The sequence below is a fragment of the Pongo pygmaeus genome, chromosome X (genome assembly GCF_028885625.2).
Source record: "Pongo pygmaeus isolate AG05252 chromosome X, NHGRI_mPonPyg2-v2.0_pri, whole genome shotgun sequence".
NCBI lineage: Eukaryota > Metazoa > Chordata > Mammalia > Primates > Hominidae > Pongo > Pongo pygmaeus.
This window is the reverse complement of record NC_072396.2, coordinates 144,163,885-144,190,120: the sequence shown is the minus strand read 5'-3', so window position 1 is coordinate 144,190,120 and position 26,236 is coordinate 144,163,885. Positions and strand designations below refer to the sequence as shown.

Here is a 26,236-nt window from a genome sequence, read left to right as displayed (position 1 = left end):
CCCCTGCTCCCCAGGCTCAAGTGATTCTCCTGCCTCAGCCTCCCCAGTAGCTGGGATTATAGGTGCATGTTACCACGCCCAGCTAATTGTTCTATTTTTAGTAGAGACAGGGTTTCACCATGTTGGCCAGGTTGGCCTGAAACTCCTGACCTCAGGTGATCCGCCCACCTTGGCCTCCCGAAGTGCTGGGATTATAGGCGTGAGCCACTGGGCCCAGCCAAGAAATTTAAAAATATGTTTATTTATACTTATATGCGAAGACAAAAATATATTGACTAAAAGAACTAAAGGAATTAGCAAGAGTGAGGCCTGGCTGGGGGTGAGGTGGGGGCAGGGGAAGGCAGCAGCTTGGCGGGGTCAGAGTGATTTTGTGAGTAGTCCCACGCATCATCAAATACAGGGTGACTGATTCACATCAATGGAATCCACAAAAAGCCAACGTATGAACCACAACACCAGTTTATTAATTCACAAAAGGAAACATATGTCGGTTGGTCAGCAACTCTCTAGAAGATTCAAGATAGAAGGATTAACTATAATCAAAATGTTCCATGGTGAACACGAAACCAGAAAAGGACAACTTAGTTGGCTGATTGGAATGACTTATGTCTTTGAGCCTGCTGCACCCTTCTCCACTTCAGGGGTATACTAGTTAAAGGAGACATGATACTTATGTCCTCTGGTCTAGGCAACTTCAACTTCTTGCTTGGCTCTGAACACTGCTGAAGACACACTGTTGAATTCTTCCTCAAAGTCTCTACTAGCTGTAGATTGCAAACGAACTGTTCTCTTCTTTCTGTTAGCATTATTATTATTATTTTTAGAAAGAGTACAATATGTCTGGGTCAATGTCAGCTTTTTTAGTTACAATGACATGCCAATCTTGCCTTCGTGGAATCATGCCTAGTCAGACCTCCATAACCATACAAGCTCTTAGAATGGCTTATTGCTTCCATTATATGTGTGTATGTGTGTGTGTACACAGACACACATATACACACACACTATATATTATATTATATATTATATATTTTATATATCTATTATATATATAAAATAACTTAACTCTCTGAAACAAACTTTTCCCCCAAACTTTTCAGGCACCTTACTTCATCCCTATGTTCTGAAAAGCAAGTCTCCACTATGAAAGCAAGTCCGGGTTTGATAGACATGTATAACTGTGTACAGAAGTATAACAGAATGATGCTCCCCATCTCTCCTTTAATGACCGTGGAGGGTAAAAGGGAGAGAGGGAGTAAGAAAGAGAAAAACTGATTTGGGGATTGGGATTTGGAAAAGGTAAAAGATTCGAGAATAGGGTAGAGGAAAAGGAGTAGTGTTTTTGATGAGTTTTAGCCTCTCAGCTACTCCTGTGTTCTTTCTTCATGAGTGTGGTACTGGCCTTGTGGTAGAGTAGACCAAAGATCCTGTACTGTATACAGAACTAATAAACATTGATGTTTTGGTTGGAGAAGCAAAGAAGATCGGGAAGATGGAATGCTGCTAAGGAGGGAAAATTGGGTGAGTTAGTTGCCATAGTGGAGAACCATAGTATCTGATGGACAGAGTGGAGAATTTAACTTCACAATTTTGTCAAGGGCTGGGCCCTTAGAAATGGCTGTGATTTCCTACCACATTATATTCCTCTAGTGGTTCCATTTTCTAATCAATTTTCTCAGGTAAAATATGAAATTCTCCCCTGTAAAGAGAAAAAGCAATGATCATAGAATGTATATATTCAAATCTAGCAAAAGATGGGAAAGTGATTAGTTAGTGAGAGGCTCTGTTAATTTTCAATTCCAATGAATTAACCTTGGAAATCCATCTTTCATTAAGTGAGCTTTGTTTTTTCCTTAATCCAGTTGACGTACCGGGATACCTTGGTATATATTCCATATTTGCCTTTCATTGCACACTCTTCACCCCAGCTAATAATTCCAGTTAAGAAACTGGTCCCTTCCACTTCAGTAACGTGGGGTCCCCCACTATCTCCTTGACATGAATCTCTACCTCCTTCATGGAAGCCAGCACAGAACATGTTGTTATAGATGGTGAATTTTGTAGATCGAAGACATGTGGCTCGGTCAACAAGTGGAACTCTAAGGTACTGAAGAATTGAAGCTGATCTCCCTTTGTTGAAGACTCTTCCCCAGCCACTCACAAAGCCAGATCCAAATTTGAGGAAGATGTTCGTGTATTCCTTGTCAGCAATGCAAATAGGTGTAACGTAGCTGTTTAGCACTAAGGGTTCGTCCAGTTCCAGAAGGGCAATGTCATGGTTGTACTTATTAATAGCTGCATTGTAGTTGTGGTGAGGAATAATTCGAATCACATTTCGCTTTTGCTCTGTATGTTCTGTCTCCTCAATATTATGTTCACCTATTAAAAATAAATTTCATTTTAAGTCACAAACAGTATTTCACATACACAGATTTTCTAAGTGTCTACTTGGGATCACTGACCTAATTGGCAATGTTAAAGATCTCATTCTTATATTGTGATAATTTTGGTTAAATGTAATGAGAGCCAATGCATATTTTTCAGACCCAAAAGCCATTCAGGACTATCATAGAGATGGTTCTGTTCACTCATGCTATTATAAGCCTTTCATTGGTGATAATGAATCCACTAGTCATGAATTATCCTAGATTTTCCAAATTTCAAGTATCCTCACCCCTTTTTTGAGCACAAATTCATTTGGCCATTAATTCAAATGTTTGTTTTCTAAAGACCTGCTACAGGTTGTGCCAAGCACCAGAGATAAAAGGATCGGTGACATGACACTGATTTTTGGGAAGGCTTTCTGGTATGGAAATGGCTACATCAAGAACTAATTGTACCTCACTGAAATGAGTGATAATATGGGTACATCAAAAGAACTACGGATGCTTGGAGGATGGTGAAACGTGGGTTCTGAAATTATGACCCTTCTACCTTTAGCCCAGTTTATTCAACAACAATTTTATTAGACCTTAGTAAAATATGGTGTACCAACCACATTAAAGAGCTAGTGGTGCGGCAGATTATTATTCTTTCTGTTTATTTACCTGCGACAACTGTAATTTTATCACCAGTTTCAATACAGTGGGCAGCAGTTACAATCCATTTTTCATTAACGATAGAGCCTCCACAGAATGCATCACGTCTACCATTCAAAACGACCTGTGAAAACAAAATTAAGGCTCTTACTGCATAATATATTTGATCTAGAAAAAAATAAATATGTGTGCTGGTTACAGGAATAGGCAAAATATTGGCTTCCAGGTGGTGGCAGAAATGGAATGTTTCTGGAAATGCGAGCTTTGCAGATGAATTAGTGTTTTTGGTGCATAAACAAAAAAGCCATTTATGTAACTGCATTGAAAGCAACACACAATGAGAGACAGGGAAGCTTAAGCTAAGGCAAATCTGAGGAATGGCTTCTTTTGGTGATTTGAGGTCCTTGGATTTTTTCCCCATGAGTCAGTTTCTCTGATGGCAAAATTTGATTCATGGGGATACAGCAGATACATTAGGAAACACACTGACTTGACTTCTTGAGATTAATAGTTATTAGGGTGTTCCCTGTACCTCCATGATGAAATTTTTTTGCTACATGTTACTCAGAGAAAAACTACTGATTTTTCTAGGAGGTCTTTTCAAACCCTTTCCAAACTGGAATATTATGAAACAAGACCTAAGGCCTCCATAAGGGCTGTGCTTATAGCCATCCAGGCAGTGAGGAATAGCAGGGCTCATTCATTCTTTCCACTCTCTCTTAACCATATTCTACTCCCCTCTGGCTGGATAGTAAGCTGCCTTTGTCCTAAAATATCAACTTAGCTGTGCTTGAATTTTGGGCAAAGTGGACAAAGGAGTGACGCATCGAGCCTGGGTATTATTAGATAAGAGGCAAGTCCATTATTTCAACTGGATATTCATTGCATAATTACAGTCGACAATGAATATTTTCTCCATCTCAATGCCTAGATCGACTTGGAGGATTTCAGTTCCAGTTGTAAGCAAGTGCCTGGATCCACCTTTACAGGAAGAAAGCTGGGAAGTGTGAACACTAGAGGGCACACTCAACATTTGGTAAATTCTTTTCAGGCGCTGCCTAGTTCTGAACGACTGCCCTTGTATTAAAGTGCACACAGTCTTAGGCATAAACCCATTCATAAACAAGGGAAAGGACGTGGTCCATCATTTTAAGTGGATATCAGATGGTCCTTGGGGCATGTTCTTTTTGTCCTGAATTTAATTTACTGAACACCTACTATGTCCTAGACACTGAAGCACTAGCCTCCTACCTGGAGACCTACAGAGCTGACTCATTAAAGGGCTCTGACTTCCTTTTTCATACTCTGGCTCTCCCTCTCTTATCTTTTTTTTTTTTTTTTTTTTGACAGAGTCTTGCTCTGGCTGGAGAGCAATGGTGAGATCTTGGCTCACTGCAACCTCTGCCTCCCAGGTTCAAGCAATTCTCCTGGGACTACAGGCGCATGCCACCACACCCAGTTAATTTTTGTATTTTTAGTAGAGATGGGGTTTCACCATGTTGTCCAGGATGGTCTCGATCTCTCGACCTCGTGATCTGCCCGCCTTGGCCTCCCAAAGTGCTGGGATTACAGGCATGAGCCACTGCGCCCGGCCATTTCCCTCTTTTTCTAGCTGTTGCTTTTTATTCTGAAATGTTGTAAAAATACAGAAAAAACTACATAATATAATAAACACCAGTGTGCATACAATCCAGACTTAAAAATTTTCCTAAATTTTTGAACATTTATTGAGTGTTTACTTTGGGCTAATCATTGTGGTGTTTTATAGACATTTAATACAACATAATATCCTTATGACATGATATTAATATATTTATTTATAGATGCATGAACTAAAGTTCAGAGGTAAACATTAACTCCCCTGAGATCAGTTGGTAAAGCTAGGAAGCAAACTCAAGTCTGCCCGGCTCCAGAATTTGTGCTCGTAAGCACCCAAATTTGGTCCAGGCATGGTCTGTGGACCAATTGCAGTAGAATCATCTGGGGATCCTTATAAAATGCAGATCTGGGGGCTAATCCAAGCTTAATTTATCAGAATATTTGGTGGGTGGGACTGGGTAAAATGAAGCTCTCCAGAATATTCTTTACATAATTAAGTTTGAGACCTGTTATATATCTACTGAATCAGAATTTCCAAGACTTGATAATCTTTATGTTTTAAAAGTCCTCACTCCGGGCAGGAATGGCTACATACTTTGTGGGGCTCAGTGAGAAATAAAAATGTGGGGCCCCTTGTTCAAAAGCTAGGAAGAAAAGTGCCATGGAAGATACTAAAATACAAAACTTTTTGCTTTCCTCTGTAGTCTCTTTTGCAACCCATCATGTTACATTTTTAAAATTTGCCATTTAATAGTTTGCTCCCTCTAGCATGGGGATATTTGCTGGGGCAGTGCAGGCCCTCAAAGGTGCCCAGGAAGTGCACCCTACAATTTAACACCCACATGTCCTTAGGATCCCCTGCCTGCCAGCCACAAGACGCTGGGCCCCAGCAGAGGATGATGTGTCAATCTTCCCTTGTCACTGGCCTACTGTGGCAATCAAGGTGGAGAGGTGATTCCCAAGGGACTGCAACTTTCATGCCAGGATGTGTTCCATGCCTGAAATGGAGGTGGACAAGGGGTGTGCCCCCATCATTCACCCTCCAAATGTGCTGTGGCACATTCTTGGTCCAGAGATGCCACATGGCCAAGCCCCCTTCCAAGACAGCATAGGGCACGTGCACCTGACCAACCTTAACTCTCCCTGCTCCTATGCCCATGTCCCCACTGGGAGAGGGGAGTGGCAATGGTAGCTAGGTAGGGATGAGGAGGGAGAGTATGTCCGGGCACCATGGGGTGGCAGTGGTCATTGGGCAGGTGTTTGGAGGGAGAGCCAGGGCTGGCTAAGGCACCAGGTGGTAGGGGAGTGGGAGGTCTAGAAACCACCCCGGAAGGTGGTGAGAAGTGAAGTGGGGCTGCAGGGATTCAAGTCCCTAGGTAGCACATGCTCTGGCTGTCTCATCAGACTTCAGTTACAAAACAAAAATGCAAAGCAGTAAACCCCAGATGCATGATCTGTCTCAGTGCAAAGCCCTGTGTAAGTACGCCGGTCATAAGACCATGTGTCTGGCTGTAACTCCAATTGATTTTCAGCATCAATAAAACTTGGCCAACACTGTTATATAGTGGTATTGATAGTTACAACTGAACATATTTGTTTAAGCAATTGGAATTAAGAATTCACATGCAATGATAGCACGGTGCTTCTCCTCTGGTTAGTGTATTAGGGGTGAAACTGGACATCTCTCAGCCCAGTAGGCTAGTTAGGCCAGGGTGAATGACATCCACAGCCCCTGGGCAGAGAGATTATGATGTAGCTAGTCTGACTCCTGACAAAGACTTGCTTCCTGGAGCTTCTACTACTTTCTGGTGGATGGCTAAGAAATATGGTTGTGTTCTTTTAAGCCTGAAGAGCATTATTTTTGCCAACCCCTGACCAAACAACCTTGCCAAGGAAAAGGCCTAAAATATATTTGCATTTAAAGATATTACAAACTACTTGGTTTTGGAATGTTTGGCCATTCAGGATCATAGCTATCAAAATATTAGCTATTTGGGGTATGAGATGTCTGCTCGGTCAAGGACAAGTTCTTAAAAGACATCATTTTGGGGAATAATGGGAAAATGGGAAGGCATATGCTCTGAGTAAGGCATCTGAGTTATAATCTGTCAGACATTTTTGTTAGTCATAGTCTAAAGGGAGCCTGTTTTCCCTCTTTCAGACTCACACGTACACACACACCAATCACACACATGCTTCTACAAAATATACATTCACATCTGAATTTGTGCTCTTCATTGATGATGCCAGCCCAGAACAACAGCTCTTACCCTTTTGTTTTCTTCCTGACCTTTAACTCCAACATAACCGTTCCCTGTGATTTCAGTAAAACCATTTTTCTCCCTACTTACCCACCCAAGCTTTACAATAAAGAGTGTTTGCTCTCACTCATATACAAAGCAAATTCATTTTTTTGTGATGTACAGCTTGCTATGCCCACAGATGTGGTTTGCCTAGTCCTTTGCTCTAGGTCATTTGGCTGGGAACAGACGGGATGCTCACTTTGGTTTTTAATGGTTAACTTGTCATTGAAATGCATTTCATCAAATAATCTTAGAGGATAATTGTTTAAATGTCTGTCCAGACTAGCTTCGTTGAGCCAGGTGAGATTACACATGCCACGTTCTTATTTCTCTTAATTGAATTTTTATCATCTAAGATAGGAATAATAGAGGGCTTTTTCAAGTGAAGATATTACTATAGTCTTAAGACCTTAGTGTAACATCCTGGCCCCTAAGGAAAAACAAGTTCTGGTTCATACATATAATAACTTTGCATGTTATCTGCCACTGAGATGTGTCCTAATTGAACAGAAAGGATTGAATCTCTGTAGCTAGCTGTACAGGGCAAGAGCTGTACAGGGTACCTTTAAGGATAGCTTCAGGCCAAAGCTGAGGGAAGTGGAGACTGGGGAAAATGCTAAGACATTTTAAAGATTTTTTTTTAGGTCAAAAATAGAATAAGAAATAGACCGTTTCCCTGGACATTTTCTGTAGGTTAATACGGTTAACTATCGGTAAATGCATATGCTACAACTTAATATAAGCATAAGGAAAGCTTAATCACTTGGCTTCCATTGTATTCTTTTTTTTAATCTAATAGAATGATCTTCAAATTGTTAAATGTAGAATAAATATGCCCCACACCGAACTGAAGCCTATGGTAAAACAGAAAATGGAAAAACCAGGTGCTTCACATAAAGGGCCAAATAGTTCTTTGGAAATGTGGGAGGAATTTTTGGGGCCAGTTTGCGCATGCCTAGAATTGTCAGCTGGCAGGGTCATGGGCATGGGATCCAAACCAAATTAAAGCTTTAGAAAGCCAAAATACGGTGTTGCCTCTTTAAATCTCTCGCTTTTGAGCTGTTGATGAAAGCTATCTAGTAATACAGGCGTTGCAGTTTCCCTTTTTTAACTAATATTCAAAGGTTTTCATTTCTTCCCTACGTAGCGGTATGCAATTCAAGACTTGTTTTAGTTTACTACACCTCTAGACATACACTTAGTCTGAGAAAAACTCATTTCTGTTCCTGTGTAGTGCATTTAACCCTCTAGCTTCCTCTTTCTACTCCTGAAGTATTTCTTCAGAGACCCTGCTTCCTTTCCCGAGTTCTCAAGGAGCTCTGAGCCCGTCGCTGGGCATCTGGAGGGAAACTGAAGTACCCCCTTCCATTGGCCTCACGCCGTTCCTGTCGGGAACCTTCTAACCTTGCGCGACTTTAGAAGCTGGCCTGGCCCGCCAGTGCCTTTGGCTTTAGGAGGTAGCAAAGAGGATGGGGCCGGCAGCGCCGTTCCGGAACCATAGGGGGCTCCTGGGAAGCTACCATCGCGAACAAGGCGCGGCTGCGTTGGCCCTTGGCTCCAGCCTGGCAAACTGAGATGAAAGCCCTGGAATAAGGTAAGAAATGAGCGCGACCGCAGACGGAACACGTGCTAGGTGAACATGGCTCTGTAGGGTCTCAAAGCTGGACAGGAACCCAGTCGTCCCTTAGCCTGCTCTGATCTCTCGCCAGGTGAACAAATGCCCTCTCCCTGAATGGGGCTATCCAGCCGCTGCTGTCCCCAGTGACAGAACAGCTCTTTAAGTCAACAATTCCGACAAACATTTGTTCAATCAACATTTGCTCCCAATGCTGCCCAACCTGCGTAACCAACCCTGTGGTTGTTGGTTGGAAAGGGCTTTCTTAATGGAGGTCAGAATCGTCTTGCCTGCTTGCAACTTTCACCCTTAAGTCCACAAAGAAGTTGTCTTCCCCTTTCCCTTGTGGCTCTTGCAAACAGCTCACCTACACCTTTTCTTTAACAGGCTAAACATTTCTAGTTTGTTCAATCTGTTCATTACTCCGGATGAAAGTGAACTCTCTATGTTCTTCTTTGTGAGATTTCTTCACCAAGTGATCACTTTATTTCCCACCCTGGCTAATTTGAAAGATAAAAGAAACAACTCTGAAGAGAGAGGTTCTTATGAAGCATCAGCATTTTGAAACACTCTTTTCTAGGTGACATTGCTAAATAGTACTTCATATTTCAAAGCTAGATATATAATGTTTTCACCACTGAAGCCCCAGCTGTTGCTTGCTTTCTCTTGATGCCTTAGTCACAGCAGGTTTGCTGCAGTCTGATCTGCAATCAAATCTAGTATTTCCTCCCTGCAGATTAACCATGACATGGTGGAGCTGGCCCATCCACAAATGAGGACAGATTCTGGTTACTTTCATTTCCTGTTTCATTTTGTCTAAAAATGACTTTTATACACTCAATTTATCTCATATGTTTGAAAACCAGTAACCATTCATAAGGAACTGGATGGAGGTGGTGTGGAGGAAACAATGCAGAAGTATGACAGGGTCTTTCACAACTATTCTGGAAAGTAGCTCAGCTTCTTGCCTTTGGAAAAGAATAAAAGTTAGTGCTTTGAATCTGTACACGTCAGTAATCTTAGTTCATGTGGATGAAATAGGGAGTGAACATATGTGCACGTGTATGTGTGCACATGCATGTATGAGTGATCTTGAACATTCCAAATGATCTTAGCTAGGCTTGACAGCAAAAAGACAACAGGTACAATAACTGTAAGTGTGCAGTGAGAAGGTCATGAAGTGATTTGAAATGATGTGTATCATTCATATCTTCTCCCTCCCAGAACAACCACAACCACCATCTCATAGTCTTTTCTGCTTGAAAAGAAAATAAGGTGTCTGCTTGAGTTACTAAACTTTCTTTCAGGAAACATCTGCATTGTTAACGCATTGGCAAACATCTGGTTTAAAGTGGGTGGGTGAGAAACAGAAATTATGTGACTAAATTGAGCCTTTATACCCTGTTCCCCTTTTTAGTTCTGATTTAAATGTATTTGCCATTTCATTTCTGGAATGACAAGGAGACAATGCTAAACTCACAAAGCAGACATCCTTTTTTTTTTTTTTTTTAAATCTTGGACTTTCTGTTTTTTTTTTTTTTTTTTTTTTTTGAGACGGAGTCTCGCTCTGTCGCCCAGGCTGGAGTGCAGTGGCGTGGTCTCGGCTCACTGCCAGCTCCACCTCCTGGGTTCACGCCATTCTCCTGCCTCAGCCTCCCGGGTGGCTGGGACTACAGGCGCCCGCCACCATGCCTGGCTAATTTTTTGTATTTTTAGAAGAGACGGGGTTTCACTGTGTTAGCCAGGATGGTTTCGATCTCCTGAATCTTGGACTTTTAAAAACAGAAGTTATCTTCTTAGCTAATATATTCTCCTGGGTTCTTGGATCCCCTACTCTAAGCACTGTTCTATGTCCCACAAACCCAAGGAAGATAATTGTCATAAAGTAGGATCTTTTGTTGTAACCATGTTATCCATGGAAAGTGAATAATGAATGAAAATACATAATGAATGAAAATACATGAGAACACAAAATGACAAAATTAGAGAGAATAGATATATGGATATTAAATACATTGAAGGCATAATAACAGTGCTTGCACTCAAGAGGGATTGTTCCAGGAAAGGTTCATAAAGAAGGTCAATATTACAGGGTTGTGAAGAATAGTAAAGATATGGATGAGTGAAGGAAGGGGTTATGGTGGGTAAGGGAAGCAGCCCTCATAGGGTGCAATTAAGTAGAAACAGAGGAGGTAAAAAGGAACATACAGTGTCCCATTTATGGGTTATAAGATCAGGTCCAGCAAATATTGTCTTTTTAAAAAGCAAAGGTAAAAGAAAGGGAAAACCTTGATTGTGATATTCTGCCACTCTTTGATACCATTCTCCACAATGCTTGTGCAATTATACCTACCACCCCATCCCCAGGTATATGTGTAATACTTTATATCCATTATGTTGAAAAATGGCAGGCATTCTCAAGAATCCTGGATAGATACACAGCTAGTCCCAGAAAATTCCAGTGCTGTTAAAACTGAGGACATCTACCTGATTCTGGCTTAAATTGTCACCAGTTTGATAATTGCAAAGTCTTTAAAGTTATCTGTCTCTAATGGCAGAGATTCGAACCTCAGTAGAGAAATCCATGAAATTACTACCAAATCACGACTGTGGTAACTAGGGAGTTTTAAGTTAGACTAAACTATTATAAGTGCTATCCAATAGAAATTTCTGCAGTAGTAGAGTGTTCTATCTCCACTTGCATTCTCCAATACAGTAGTTAGTAGCCACATGTGGTTGTTATGCACTTAAAATTTGGCAGGTGCAATTGAGGAATTGAATTTTTAATTTCACTTAATTGTAGTTAATTTAAATTTAAATAGCCACATGTGGCTAGTGGTTACCTATTGGACAGCACAACTTTATATAAGGACCATCCTGGCTTCCTGCCTGGGGAGGGGGGCCAAAGAGGTGGGTTATTCCTTCTCACAGATGGAATCTCTTAGGCTTCAGCTGTAGGCTAAGTTACAACCCAGATTTTGCTACAAATGTAGCTCTTGGTTGTTAAATGAAAAATGTGCATAGGTAATTCTACATATGTAGGTTGTTTGCAGACTACGCTTGGAGAAATGTCTGCAGAGCACCCGGGAAGGACTAGGTACAACAAGTCCATTATTTGGTGTTTTGAACCCCGGCTTCTGTAACAAGTTCATTTCCTTTGGGCCAGTGTTTTTCTTTTTCTGTTTTTTGAGATAGGGTCTTATTCTGTCACTCAGGCTGAAGTGCAGTGGTGTGATCACAATTCACTGCAGCCTTGATTTTCCAGGCTCAGGTGATTCTCCCACCTCAGCCTCCTGAATAGCTGGGAGCACAGGTGGGAGCCATCACACCTAGCTAATTTTTGTATTTTTTTAATAGAGGTGGGGTTTCGCCATGTTGCCCAGGCTGGTCTCAAACTCCTGGGCTTAAGCGATCCTCCCATCTCAGTCTCCCAAAGTGCTGGGATTACTAGCATGAGCCACTGCACCTGGCCTAGTTTTCAAACTACAATGTGCATCAAAATCACCTGCAGTGCTTGTTTGCACACAGATTGCTGGGCCCCACCCCCTAGATATTCTGATTTGGTAGGTCTAGTGTAGAGCAGGAGAATTTGCATTTCTACGTTTCCAGGTGATTCTGATGCTACCACGAGAACTATAGCTGTAGATCAAAACTCTCTCTCATGCCCTGTTTCTTGGAACCTAGTTCTTGCCTTAATCCTTCCTCTTTGAGTCCCTTTCTTTATCCCCTTTTAAATAATCCGATTTTTCTTGGCCTAAAGACTTTCCAACTCTCAGCAGTTTTTGCAAGGGCTGAAGCTGAAGTAGTGACCTGAACCTGAGTACCTGTGACCTTTCTTCCAGACCTTCATGTTGTTGACCAGTTGCCTGTCTGGAATCTTGCTATGCTATTTCCTTAATGCCAAATTCTTGACCTGTATAGTAGCTGGTTTTGGGCCTCTCTTTCACCAGCTGCTCATCTCTGGAGGCTTTCTCACATTGGTTAGTGCTGAAACTTGCCTAAATACTTCTCACATCCCAATAGGTCTGTCTAGTAAAATAGCCTCAGTCTCCCACTTGGCCTGTGTCTTGCCAGCTGAGCTCCAGTTTTGACACACCATCAGTATAAAGTACCTGCCAAGGGAATTGACCTGGTTTGGCATCTTCTCCACCAACAACCCGAGTGAAGTCATTAAATGATTGGGTGCTTTGAGTGATGTTATCCAAAATGGTTTCAGCTTCAGTAGAATTTACATAGTCCACATCAGGAAAAACAGTCTCAGCACGGGTGAGCTTAGAAGTTTGTGAAACAGAAACTCTTCCACATGGAAATGGCACTAGAAAAATAGAAGAAAAATTAGTAACCTGATATTTCTCATTGGCAAATGGAACATGTATTACAAAAATTGAGATTGAGGCCCATCCTTGTCACTTCTGAGAAGCAGGCCCATCAGTATTTAAAAAAATCTAATCAGTGAGTAGAGTCTCAAGCTAAAATGTTGATTGCATTATTTTCATGGACAGTTTTCAAATCCTTCATGAAAAGAACATTTGGCTCCAGAATTCATCATCTTTACGGAAATAGAATAGGTGTTCCAGAATCAAATTTGGTAAGACTTTTATAGAGTCTAATGACTTTGTGTTTAGTTTCTTTACTAAAAAGTCTTATTCCCATTTGCCATCCCTGAGTGGAAGTCTGATGATTGATGCTTTGTAACTTTAACTTTCCAATTTGGTAAATGGGACTTCTGCTGCTGATGATTAAGAAGGTTTCTTTTGCAGACTAAAAGGCCTTCTAGATTCCAAGGTGCATTTTACATATTTTCTGGGGAGAGATGATTGTGATTCAATTATTTGGGTTTCAAATATTAGCCAAAGAGATTGCTAATATAATTATCACAGCCATATTCACCAGGACCTGCCCACCATTTTTCCTTGTATTGGTTTATTTTCTGAAGAAAAATAATGTATTGATACACTGGGGACTACCAGAATGGGAATCTGTAGTCAAACAAAGTCACTTCACATTTCATTTTCATTTATCACTTTCCTTCAAGCCACATTCCTTGTAACAGATATTTCTATAGCAACCAGCTGTGACAAAGTATCATGAAGACAGCAAGTGGTTGAGAAAACAGGAAATTAGTTCAAAATACTTATGTATAAATGTACATAATCAACAATGGCTACAGAAAAGGACCTTTATCATTGAAAAGGCAGAAAAGCTTATTTTAAGTTTGGCCTACTTATTCTGCTAAAGCTAAGGCTATATTCAAATATAACACTTAATAGTTGGAGGTGGTTCTCAATTCTGTTTCTCTTTTATAGCATAGAAGAACTTGTAAGGGTTTAGCTACTATGCCATCTGTCTATACTGGAAGTTAGGTTTTTAAGGTTAAAATACACAGACACATACCCACACACATATTCATGCTCCTCTCAAGGTAGACTAGCTTTGAGACAGGGTATGTGAAGAACCAGGCAGAAGGACAAGTGGGCAGGCCCTGAAGCCTTAGAGATTCTTCATTTTAGTTGCAGGATATATATTCCTGGCTTCTGGTTTGTTGGGAACAGGCCTCCAAATCTGGCCATAAACTGGCCCCAAAACTGGCCATAAATAAATCTCTGCAGCACTGTGACATGCTCGTGATGGCCTTGATACCCACACTGGAAGGTTGTGGGTTTACCAGAATGAGGGCAAGGAACACCTGGCCCACCCAGGGCGGAAAACCGCTTAAAGGTGTTCTTAAACCACAAACAATAGCATAAGCAATTTGTGCCTTAAGGACATGTTCCTACTGCAGATAACTAGCCAGGCCCATCCCTTTATTTCCCATAAGGAATATTTTTAGTAAATCTTATGACTGGCTTGCTGTCAATAAATATGTGGGTAAATCTCTGTTCGGGGCTCTCAGCTCTGAAGGCTGTGAGACCCCTGATATCCCACTCCATACTCTATATTTCTGTGTGTGTGTCTTTAATTCCTCTAGTGCCGCAGGATTAGGGTCTCCCTGACCAAGCTGGTCTCAGCACTGGTTCTTTCTTTAATTTCTTCTGCCTGGTATAGTGCTGAGATAGGTACTGAAACCAGTTACAGAGAAATGGTACACAATTTAATGTACCAATTAATAAGATATCAGGCTTTAGAAATGCAAAAGAAATTATATCTAGTTTACTTCAAAAAAGCCCTTCATTTATCAAATATAATTGACCCTGCAGAGCCTAAATTTTTCAAAAAATAAAAGTGTCTACTGCTTTCATCTTTAGATAAGAGCCATACGAACATGGAGTGGAGATGTTCTGAATACATTAATCAGCTGTTAAAATGGTGGCATGGTTGGTATGACTGGGAACCATTGTTTTGTTCACAGCCATATAGATTGTGCTGATCAACCTAGCAGAACTTAAAACAGTTCATTGTCGGAATCATTCTGACACCAAGTGTGTAAACTCAGCTTAAGACTCAACAATAAAAAATAACTTTCTCAGAGTAAACTAGCCAGCCCAGATAGAATCATGCTTCAAACTTACCGTCCATGTACTAGAAGCCTATCACTCAATTATTTGTGTATATTTTATGATATAGTATTACTACATTGACTTGACTTGATGAATTACAAATACATATGCAGAAATCACACAAATTAATTGCTTTGTGATATAAATGTTAGAGAAAAAAATTGGACAAATTGGACACAGAAAAGAATTCAGGTTGTAGATGATTACATAGTTTATATTTAAAAGGTGATGCAATCTAGAAAATTAATTGGTCTAATTCAAGCTACTGATATTTTCTATGATTTCGAAAGGAAGTAGATTCAAGTAGGAATTAAAATTATGTAGGTTTGTTAAAATGCTGAAGTTTCAGATACAGATTTTCTTTAAAAAATCTTATTCGGATTATGACCTGCTGGTTCACAGGACTTCTGGTTTTCTGCAAGTCGATATCCCTCAGTACAGGAGCAAACCACCTTGTTATCAGCACTATTTTTACAAAACTGCTTGCATCTGCCATTCTTAATGTTACATGTTACATCTAAAAGAAGCAAAATAGACAGTAACAGCATCATTTAACATGCATTTCTAAAAAGTACATGGAACTACTGACTTATGTATGGGTCAGATATACATTGGGGTCATTCATGTTGCCCCCAATATACGTTGGGGAGAGAAATTTTGGAGCCTTGAAATAAAAGTGGAAAGAAAGGTAAAATAAACTTCTCAATAAGGCATAAAAATGATGGTAGCACTATAACTGATTGGTTTAAAACTAAATGTTTGGATATTCTACTTTCACTAAATTATGAACTACAGGTTTAAAAAACCCTATTTATTAATGTATAACATATATTCAAAAAATACACAAAATTTTAGTGTAAATTTTCACAAAGTAAATGAGCCTATTTAAACACTAAACTGACCAATACATAGCACATTATCAATACCCCAGAAGATGCCCCCTCCCAATCATTCCACCCTTTTTCCTTTTTATAGGTTACCATTACCTGGACTTCTAACACAGTAAATAGTTCTTGCCAGTTCTTGAATTATAAACAGAAGTTGACAATATGTACTCATCTGTGTCTTTCATTTAACATTTTGCCTGTGAGATTAATCCATGTTGTTTTGTACAGCAGTAGTTCATTTACATTGCTGTGTAGTATTCCATTGTATTACTATTACAGCTTTTATTTATTCATTCTACTGTTAATGGATATTTGGTTTGTTTCCAGTTTTTGGCTCTTATGTATAATAGCGTAATGAACATTCTTGTATATATCTTTTCGTGACATAAACATGCCTTTTTACTGGCTTATAATTATGAGTGTAATTACTGGATCACATGTTCAGATCTAGTAGATACTGCCAAGCAATTTTCTAAAATGATTGTACGAACTTAAATTCCCACCATCACTGTATGGGGTTCAGTTATTAGGTATCTGTATTGCAGATATCTTGTCTCACTCTGTGACTTGTCTTTTCAGTCGAAGTAGTGTCTTTTGCTGAACAGGAGTTCTTAGTTTTAATATAGTCCAGTTTATCAATCTTTTCCTTTATGGTGATCACTTTTTGTATTTTAAGAAATTTTTGCTTTCTGCAAGTTATGAATATAAAATGTTATTGTTTCATACTTCATGCCATATGAATATCTAATTGACCTATCACTTTTTATTGAAAACACCAACAATTTCCTTCTCTACTGCACTGACACCTCTATCATAAATCAAGCCTCTATATATGTACAGGTGTGCTTCTGAGCACTCTATTGTGTTTCACTGATCTATTTGTCTATCCTTGTGTCAGTACCACACTGTCTTAATAAATGTAACTCGATAATAAGTCTTGACATCTGGTAGTGTAAGTAGTACAAGTTTATTCTTCCTCAAAACTGTCTTGGCTATTCTTGGCTCTTTGCATTTCCATATGCATTTTATAATTAGCTTATGAATCCTGCTGGACCTCCCCCCACGAAAAAAAGCCTGCTGGGCACTTTGGTATTGCATTGAATCCATTAGTAAATATTTCATATATTTACTATATTGTATCCTTTAATTGATAAACATTGCCTATTCATTCATTTATTTATGTTTTCCTTAATTTTTCTCAATAACGTCTCATAATTTTTTATGTAGAGTTCTTGCACATCTTTCTCACATTTATTACTAAGCGTCTAATTTTTAATGCTGTTATAAAAATCATTTTTGAATTATTGCTGGCATATAGACATGCAATTGATATTTGTATGTTGACTCTGTATCCAGTAATCTTTCTATACTTATTTATTTATTTTAATTGTTTAGATGCTTTGGGTTTTCTATATGTACCATCATTTTTTCTGAAAGTTACAGTTTTACTTATTTTTTTTAGTGAACACAAAAAGCAACAGCAATTCCATAATCTCATGTAGATACTGCCTTTCTGCATTGAAGTGTAATTTCTATTGGTTAGTTATTCTGGAAATTGCTTGGCTTCCAGAGCTAGGCTGTTTAACAGTTTACCTATAAAAGTACAGTCTGGAAGTCTTTAGAAATTACAGTGTTAGGGTAAAATTCAGGGGGAGGAGCCAAGATGGCCGAATAGGAACAGCTCCACAGCTCCAGTCTACAGCTCCCAGCGCGAGCGACGCAGAAGACAGGTGATTTCTGCATTTCCATCTGAGGTACCGTGTTCATCTCACTAGGGAGTGCCAGACAGTGGGCGCAGGTCAGTGGGTGAGTGCACCGTGCGCCAGCCGAAGCAGGGGCGAGGCATTGCCTCACTCGGGAAGCGCAAGGGGTCAGGGAGTTCCCTTTCCAGGGGTGCCACTCCCACTCAAATACTGTGCTTTTCCGACGGGCTTAGGAAACGGTGCCCCAGGAGAGTATAGCCCGCACCTGGCTCAGAGGGTCCTACGCTTACGGAGTCTCGCTGATTGCTAGCACAGCAGTCTGAGATCAAACAGCAAGTCGGCAGCCAGGCTGGGGGAGGGGCGCCCGCCATTGCCCAGGCTAGCTTAGGTAAACAAAGCAGCCTGGAAGCTTGAACTGGGTGGAGCCCACCACAGCTCAAGGAGGCCTGCCTGCCTCTGTAGGCTCCACCTCTGGGGGCAGGGCACAGACAAACAAAAAGACAGCAGTAACCTCTGCAGACTTAAATGTCCCTGTCTGACAGCTTTGAGGAGAGCAGTGGTTCTCCCAGCACGCAACTGGAGATCTGAGAACGGGCTGACTGCCTCCTCAAGTGGGTCCCTGACCCCTGACCCCCGAGCAGCCTAACTGGGAGGCACCCCCCAGCAGGGGCAGACTGACACCTCACACGGCCGGCCAGGTACTCCAACAGACCTGCAGCTGAGGGTCCTGTCTGTTAGAAGGAAAACTAACAGAAAGGACACCCACACCAAAAACCCATCTGTACATCACCATCATCAAAGACCAAAAGTAGATAAAACCACAAAGATGGGGAAAAAACAGAGCAGAAAAACTGGAAACGCTAAAAAGCAGAGTACCTCTCCTCCTCCAAAAGAACGCAGTTCCTCACCAGCAACGGAACAAAGCTGGACGGAGAATGACTTTGACGAGCTGAGAGAAGAAGGCTTCAGACGATCAAATTACTCCGAGCTACGGGAGGATATTCAAACCAAAGGCAAAGAAGTTGAAAACTTTGAAAAAAATTGAGAAGAATGTATAACTAGAATAACCAATACAGAGAAGTGCTTAAAGGAGCTGATGGAGCTGAAAACCAAGGCTCGAGAACTACGTGAAGAATGCAGAAGCCTCAGGAGCCGATGCGATCAAATGGAAGAAAGGGTATCAGCCCTGGAAGATGAAATGAATGAAATGAAGCGAGAAGGGAAGTTTAGAGAAAAAAGAATAAAAAGAAACGAGCAAAGCCTCCAAGAAATGTGGGACTATGTGAAAAGACCAAATTTACGTCTGATTGGTGTACGTAGAATGGAACCAAGTTGGAAAACACTCTGCAGGATATTATCCAGGAGAACTTCCCCAATCTAGCAAGGCAGGCCAACATTCAGATTCAGGAAATACAGAGAACGCCACAAAGATACTCCTCGAGAAGAGCAACTCCAAGACACATAATTGTCAGATTCACCAAAGTTGAAATGAAGGAAAAAATGTTAAGGGCAGCAAGAGAGAAAGGTCGGGTTACCATCAAAGGGAAGCCCAACAGACTAACAGCGGATCTCTCGGCAGAAACCCTACAAGCCAGAAGAGAGTGGGGGCCAATATTCAACATTCTTAAAGAAAAGAATTTTCAACCCAGAATTTCATATCCTGCCAAACTAAGCTTCATAAGTGAAGGAGAAATAAAATACTTTACAGACAAGCAAATGCTGAGAGATTTTGTCACCACCAGGCCTGCCCTAAAAGAGCTCCTGAAGGAAGCGCTAAACATGGAAAGGCACAACCGGTACCAGCCACTGCAAAATCATACCGAAATGTAAAGACCATCGAGACTAGGAAGAGACTGCATCAACTAACGAGCAAAATAACCAGCTAACATCATAATGACAGGATCAGATTCACACATAACAATATTAACTTTAAATGTAAATGGACTAAATGCTCCAATTAAAAGACACAGACTGGCAAATTGGATAAAGACTCAAGACCCATCAGTGTGCTGTATTCAGAAAACCCATCTCACGTGCAGAGACACACATAGGCTCAAAATAAAAGGATGGAGGAAGATCTACCAAGCAAATGGAAAACAAAAAAAGGCAGGGGTTGCAATCCTAGTCTCTGATAAAACAGACTTTAAACCAACAAAGATCAAAAGAGACAAAGAAGGCCATTACATAATGGTAAAGGGATTAATTCAACAAGAAGAGCTAACTATCCTAAATATATATGCACCCAATACAGGAGCACCCAGATTCATAAAGCAAGTCCTGAGTGACCTACAAAGAGACTTAGACTCCCACACATTAATAATGGGAGACTTTAACACCCCACTGTCAACATTAGACAGATCAACGAGACAGAAAGTCAACAAGGATACCAAGGAATTGAACTCAGCTCTGCACCAAGCAGACCTAATAGACATCTACAGAACTTTCCACCCCAAATCAACAGAATATACGTTTTTTTCAGCACCACACCACACCTATTCCAAAATTGACCATATACTTGGAAATAAAGCTCTCCTCAATAAATGTAAAAGAACAGAAATTATAACAAACTATCTCTCAGATCACAGTGCAATCAAGCTAGAACTCAGGATTAAGAATCTCACTCAAAACCGCTCAACTACATGGAAACTGAACAACCTGCTCCTGAATGACTACTGGGTACATAACGAAATGAAGGCAGAAATAAAGATGTTCTTTGAAACCAACGAGAACCAAGACACAACATACCAGAATCTCTGGGATGCATTCAAAGCAGTGTGTAGAGGGAAATTTATAGCACTAAATGCCCACAAGAGAAAGCAGGAAAGATCCAAAATTGACACCCTAATATCACAATTAAAAGAACTAGAAAAGCAAGAGCAAACACATTCAAAAGCTAGCAGAAGGCAAGAAATAACTAAAATCAGAGCAGAACTGAAGGAAATAGAGACACAAAAAACCCTTCAAAAAATAAATGAATCCAGGAGCTGGTTTTTTGAAAGGATCAACAAAATTGATAGACCGCTAGCAAGATTAATAAAGAGAAAAAGAGAGAAGAATCAAATAGATGCAATAAAAAATGTTAAAGGGGATATCACCACCAATCCCACAGAAATACAAACTACCATCAGAGAATATTACAAACACCTCTATGCAAATAAACTAGAAAATCTAGAAGAAATGGATAAATTCCTCAACACATACACCCTCCCAAGACTAAACCAGGAAGAAGTTGAATCTCTGAATAGACCAATAACAGGAGCTGAAATTGTGGCAATAATCAATAGCTTACCAACCAATAAAAGTCCAGGACCAGATGGGTTCACAGCCGAATTCTACCAGAGGTACAAGGAGGAGCTGGTACCATTCCTTCTGAAACTATTCCAATCAATAGAAAAAGAGGGAATCCTCCCTAACTCATTTTATGAGGCCAGCATCATCCTGATACCAAAGCCGGGCAGAGACACAACCAAAAAAGAGAATTTTAGACCAATATCCTTGATGAACATTGATGCAAAAATCCTCAATAAAATACTGGCAAACAGAATCCAGCAGCACGTCAAAAAGCTTATCCACCATGATCAAGTGGGCTTCATTCCTGGGATGCAAGGCTGGTTCAATATACGCAAATCAATAAATGTAATCCAGCATATAAACAGAACCAAAGACAAAAACCACATGATTATCTCAATAGATGCAGAAAAGGCCTTTGACAAAATTCAACAACCCTTCATGCTAAAAACTCTCAATAAATTAGGTATTGATGGGATGTATCTCAAAATAATAAGAGCTATTTATGACAAACCCACAGCCAATATCATACTGAATGGGCAAAAACTGGAAGCATTCCCTTTGAAAACTGGCACAAGACAGGGATGCCCTCTCTCACCACTTCTATTCAAGATGGTGTTGGAAGTTCTGGCCAGGGCAATTAGGCAAGAGAAGGAAATCAAGGGTATTCAATTAGGAAAAGAGGAAGTCAAATTGTCCCTGTTTGCAGATGACATGATAGTATATCTAGAAAACCCCATTGTCTCAGCCCAAAATCTCCTTAAGCTGATAAGCAACTTCAGCAAAGTCTCAGGATACAAAATCAATGTACAAAAATCACAAGCATTCTTATACATCAATAACAGACAAACAGAGAGCCAAATCATGAGTGAACTCCCATTCACAATTGCTTCAAAGAGAATAAAATACCTAGGAATCCAACTTACAAGGGATGTGAAGGACCTCTTCAAGGAGAACTACAAACCACTGCTCAAGGAAATAAAAGAGGATACAAACAAATGGAAGAACATTCCATGCTCATGGGTAGGAAGAATCAATATCATGAAAATGGCCATCCTTCCCAAGGTAATTTACAGATTCAATGCCATCCCCGTCAAGTTACCAATGACTTTCTTCAGAGAATTGGAAAAAACTACTTTAAAGTTCATATGGAACCAAAAAAGAGCCCACATCGCCAAGTCAATCCTAAGCCAAAAGAACAAAGCTGGAGGCATCACACTACCTGACTTCAAACTATACTACAAGGCTACAGTAACCAAAACAGCATGGTACTGGTACCAAAACAGAGATATAGATCAATGGAACAGAACAGAGCCCTCAGAAATAATGCCACATATCTACAACTATCTGATCTTTGACAAACCTGAGAAAAATAAGCAATGGGGAAAGGATTCCCTATTTAATAAATTGTGCTGGGAAAACTGGCTAGCCATATGCAGAAAGCTGAAACTGGATCCCTTCCTTACACCTTATACAAAAATCAATTCAAGATGGATTAAAGACTTAAATGTTAGACCTAAAACCATAAAAACCCTAGAAGAAAACCTAGGCATTACCATTCAGGACATAGGCATGGGGAAGGACTTCATGTCGAAAACACCAAAAGCAATGGCAACAAAAGCCAAAATTGACAAATGGGATCTAATTAAACTAAAGAGCTTCTGCACAGCAAAGGAAACTACCATCAGAGTGAACAGGCAACCTACAAAATGGGAGAAAATTTTCACAACCTACTCATCTGACAAAGGGCTGATATCCAGAATCTACAATGAACTCCAACAAATTTACAAGAAAAAAACAAACAACCCCATCAAAAAGTGGGTGAAGGACATGAACAGACACTTCTCAAAAGAAGACATTTATGCAGCCAAAAAACACATGAAAAAATGCTCACCATCACTGGCCATCAGAGAAATGCAAATCAAAACCACAATGAGATACCATCTCACACCAGTTAGAATGGCAATCATTAAAAAGTCAGGAAACAACAGGTGCTGGAGAGGATGTGGAGAAATAGGAACACTTTTACACTGTTGGTGGGACTGTAAACTAGTTCAACCCTTGTGGAAGTCAGTGTGGCGATTCCTCAGGGATCTAGAACTAGAAATACCATTTGACCCAGACATCCCATTACTGGGTATATACCCAAAGGACTATAAATCATGCTGCTATAAAGACACATGCACACATATGTTTATTGCAGCATTATTCACAATAGCAAAGACTTGGAACCAACCCAAATGTCCAACAATGATAGACTGGATTAAGAAAATGTGGCACATATACACCATGGAATACTATGCAGCCATAAAAAATGTTGAGTTCATGTCCTTTGTAGGGACATGGATGAAATTGGAAATCATCATTCTCAGTAAACTATCGCAAGAACAAAAAACCAAACACCGCATATTCTCACTCATAGGTGGGAATTGAACAATGAGAACACATGGACACAGGAAGGGGAACATCACACTTCAGGGACTGTTGTGGGGTGGGGGGAGCAGGGAGGGATAGCATTGGGAGATGTACCTAATGCTAGATGACGAGTTGGTGGGTGCAGCGCACCAGCATGGCACATGTATACATATGTAACTTACCTGCACGTTGCGCACATGTACCATAGAGCCTAAAGTATAATAATAATAATAATAATAATAATAATAAAAAGAAAAAAAAAATTGTAAAATTCAACATTTTATGCCATTCCTTGAGACTAGACTTCACTATACAGTCTACCTAAGTCATCTGCCTTATTGGTCATTTTCAGGACCCATAATGCCACCTACCTAATGAGAACATTCATTGAAAATACTTTGTGACCTTTTGTTTAAGTATCATATTAGATAATCTCCTTACAATAATTAATACCCAGAGCCTATAAAATAAAAGATTGGCCAATCAGAATATAAAAAAATTAATTCTATATGACAAAACACTATAAAAATTAAAATTAGGAGACAAAAGGAAAATGCTGTTTGTACAAAATATGTCCTAGAAAAGACTACATTTCATAATATATTGATTGGAATATTTGCTAATCAATAAAGGTGAAAAAACCCCAGAAAAAAATGCAGAGGGATATTAACAGGCAATTTACAAGAGAGAAAGTTCAAATGGCTTATTAAATATATAGAAAAAAGTTTTCAATTTACTAAGTAGTAAAGAAAAGTAAACTAATACAACAGGGAAATGCCATTTTTTCCTCAAACAGGTAAGGAAAGTGTTGTCAAAGCATGGAGAAACTCAGTCTCATACCAAGTTGATGAGACAGAATAGTGCCAAACAACATCGATCTGTCAAAATTTTAAAGACACATCAGTCTTCCATCACTGATCCAGCAACTCTGTCTCTAGAAATTTTGTGCACAAATATACCAAAGTATTTTATAGGGTTTATTGCAGTTTATTTGTAATCACAAAAATCTAGAGAAAAAAAGTAAGAACTATCAGTAGGGATCTGGCTAAGTAAATTACTATATATCCATTTAATGGAATACTATGCTGTCATTAATAAGAATTAGGCCAACCTAAATAAGCCAATATTGTAAATTGTCAAATATAGATTAAGTGCAAAAATAAAATCAAAGTTATCAATAAAAAAAAAAGAAATTACAGTGTTAGAATAGCAGACATGGAATCAATCTAAATGCCCATCAATGACAGACTGGATAAAGAAAATGTGGTTCGTATATACCATGGAATATTATGCAGCCATAGAAAAGAACGAGATTATGTCTTTTGTGGGAATATGAATGGAGCTGGAGGCTATCATCCTTAGCAAACTAGCGTAAGAACAAAAATCAAATACTGCATGTTCTCACTGGTAAGTGGGAGCTAAGTGATAAGAACTTATAAACACAAAGACGGAAACAACAGATACTGGGGTCTACTTGAGGGGGGAGGGGGGAGGGTGGGATGAGGCAGAGGAGCAGAAAAGATCACTATTTGGTACTGAGCTTGATGTCTGCATCATGTAATAATATGTACAACAAACCCCTGTGACACATGTTTATCTATGTAACAAACCTTCACATGTACCCCTAAACCTAAAATAAAACATTTAAAAAAAAAAGAAATCATAGTGCTAGGAAGTCCATTAGAGCCAAAAAGCAACTTGAAGCTGGCTGAGGTGGTTACATATCAAACATAAGAGAATGAAATAGGGTCCTGTAAGGTAACTGAAGACCAAAGACCAATATGTCATTAGTGCTAAGCATTCCAGTGGCCCACATTTTCTTTACTCTCCTATGCAATTCCCCTTATTAATAAAAAAACTCTTGTCTTTTGAAATGACTTTCCTCTTGGATTCTATTTTGTCTGACATTAAGATTGCTTTGCTAGTTTCTTTTTGTTAGTTTTTACCTGATAGTTCTTTTCACATCCCTTCATTTTAGCCTCCCAGTGTAATTTTATTTTACGTATCACTTTTGTTAACAGTATACAATTAAATTTTTAACTCCAAGCTGAAAGTTGTCATTATTAATAGATTAGTTTAACCCCAATTCACAATAATTGTGTTTCCTGATATATTTGGTTTATTCCTGCCATCTTGTTTTGTGTTTTCTAATTACTGTGCTTTCCCTTTGTTTCTCCTATGCAATACCAATAACAAGAAGTAGCATGTTTCAGGACTTGTTAGCTTAGACCTGCTGAATTAAGAAAAACAGGCTCTGCTCTTGAGCCTATTTCTGTTTCTAGAGCAGCACAGGAACATAAACAATGTAAGACACCTTTCCCCTTATGTACATGTTTGACAACAGTAAAACTTTCAATAGAAATCCTCAGTGGTCAGTGCAATCATAACATGGAAAGTTTGAAAATGAGTGACTGTATTAGATACCTCCTATGCACCACCTTCATTCTTCTCAGCTTCACCTGTGTCTTTTTCCAGCATGGTGGTGATTAGCTCTGGGCGGATGTCAACCAGCCTCCTATGGGTGTATCCTTGAATTGCCTTGGCTCATAGCTGCACTATGTGTCTTTTGCCTTGAAGCTTCCCTGTTAATGCTGAGGCATGGATGCCATATGACCCTCTGGGTACCCAAGCATATCCAACTAGGAAATGTGAGGGAGTTAATTCCCCATAAGTCGAACTTCTAACCAGTGAGAGACAGATACTGACAAATTCTTTCACCTCTTCTTCCCACTCAGGTGGACTAACCTGAGGCCAATTTGACTTATTGGAGACAGTCCCAAGAAGTTAAGCAATCAGTTGCTGTTAGAAACGAGTAGTTTGATAACTCATCCTCTTATTGGCTTTCTTTTCCTTTCTGCCTCACTCTTCAGTGCCTTTTTCTTGCCCCCTGG

General features: G+C 39.8%; 1 protein-coding gene across 1 annotated transcript in view; it reads right to left on the bottom strand.

Annotated features, from left to right (window-relative positions):
- Window positions 1-441: 441 nt before the first annotated feature.
- F9 (coagulation factor IX) overlaps window positions 442-26,236 on the bottom strand; it is a 39,753-nt gene continuing 13,958 nt past the window's right edge. The window contains exons 5-8 of the mRNA XM_054473213.1: window positions 15,441-15,569; window positions 12,668-12,870; window positions 3,048-3,162; window positions 442-2,379 (exon numbers count right to left, since the gene is read on the bottom strand). Of these exons, the coding sequence (XP_054329188.1) occupies window positions 1,832-2,379; window positions 3,048-3,162; window positions 12,668-12,870; window positions 15,441-15,569 (995 nt within the window). The 3' untranslated portion in view covers window positions 442-1,831. The remainder of the gene's footprint in view (window positions 2,380-3,047; window positions 3,163-12,667; window positions 12,871-15,440; window positions 15,570-26,236) is intronic.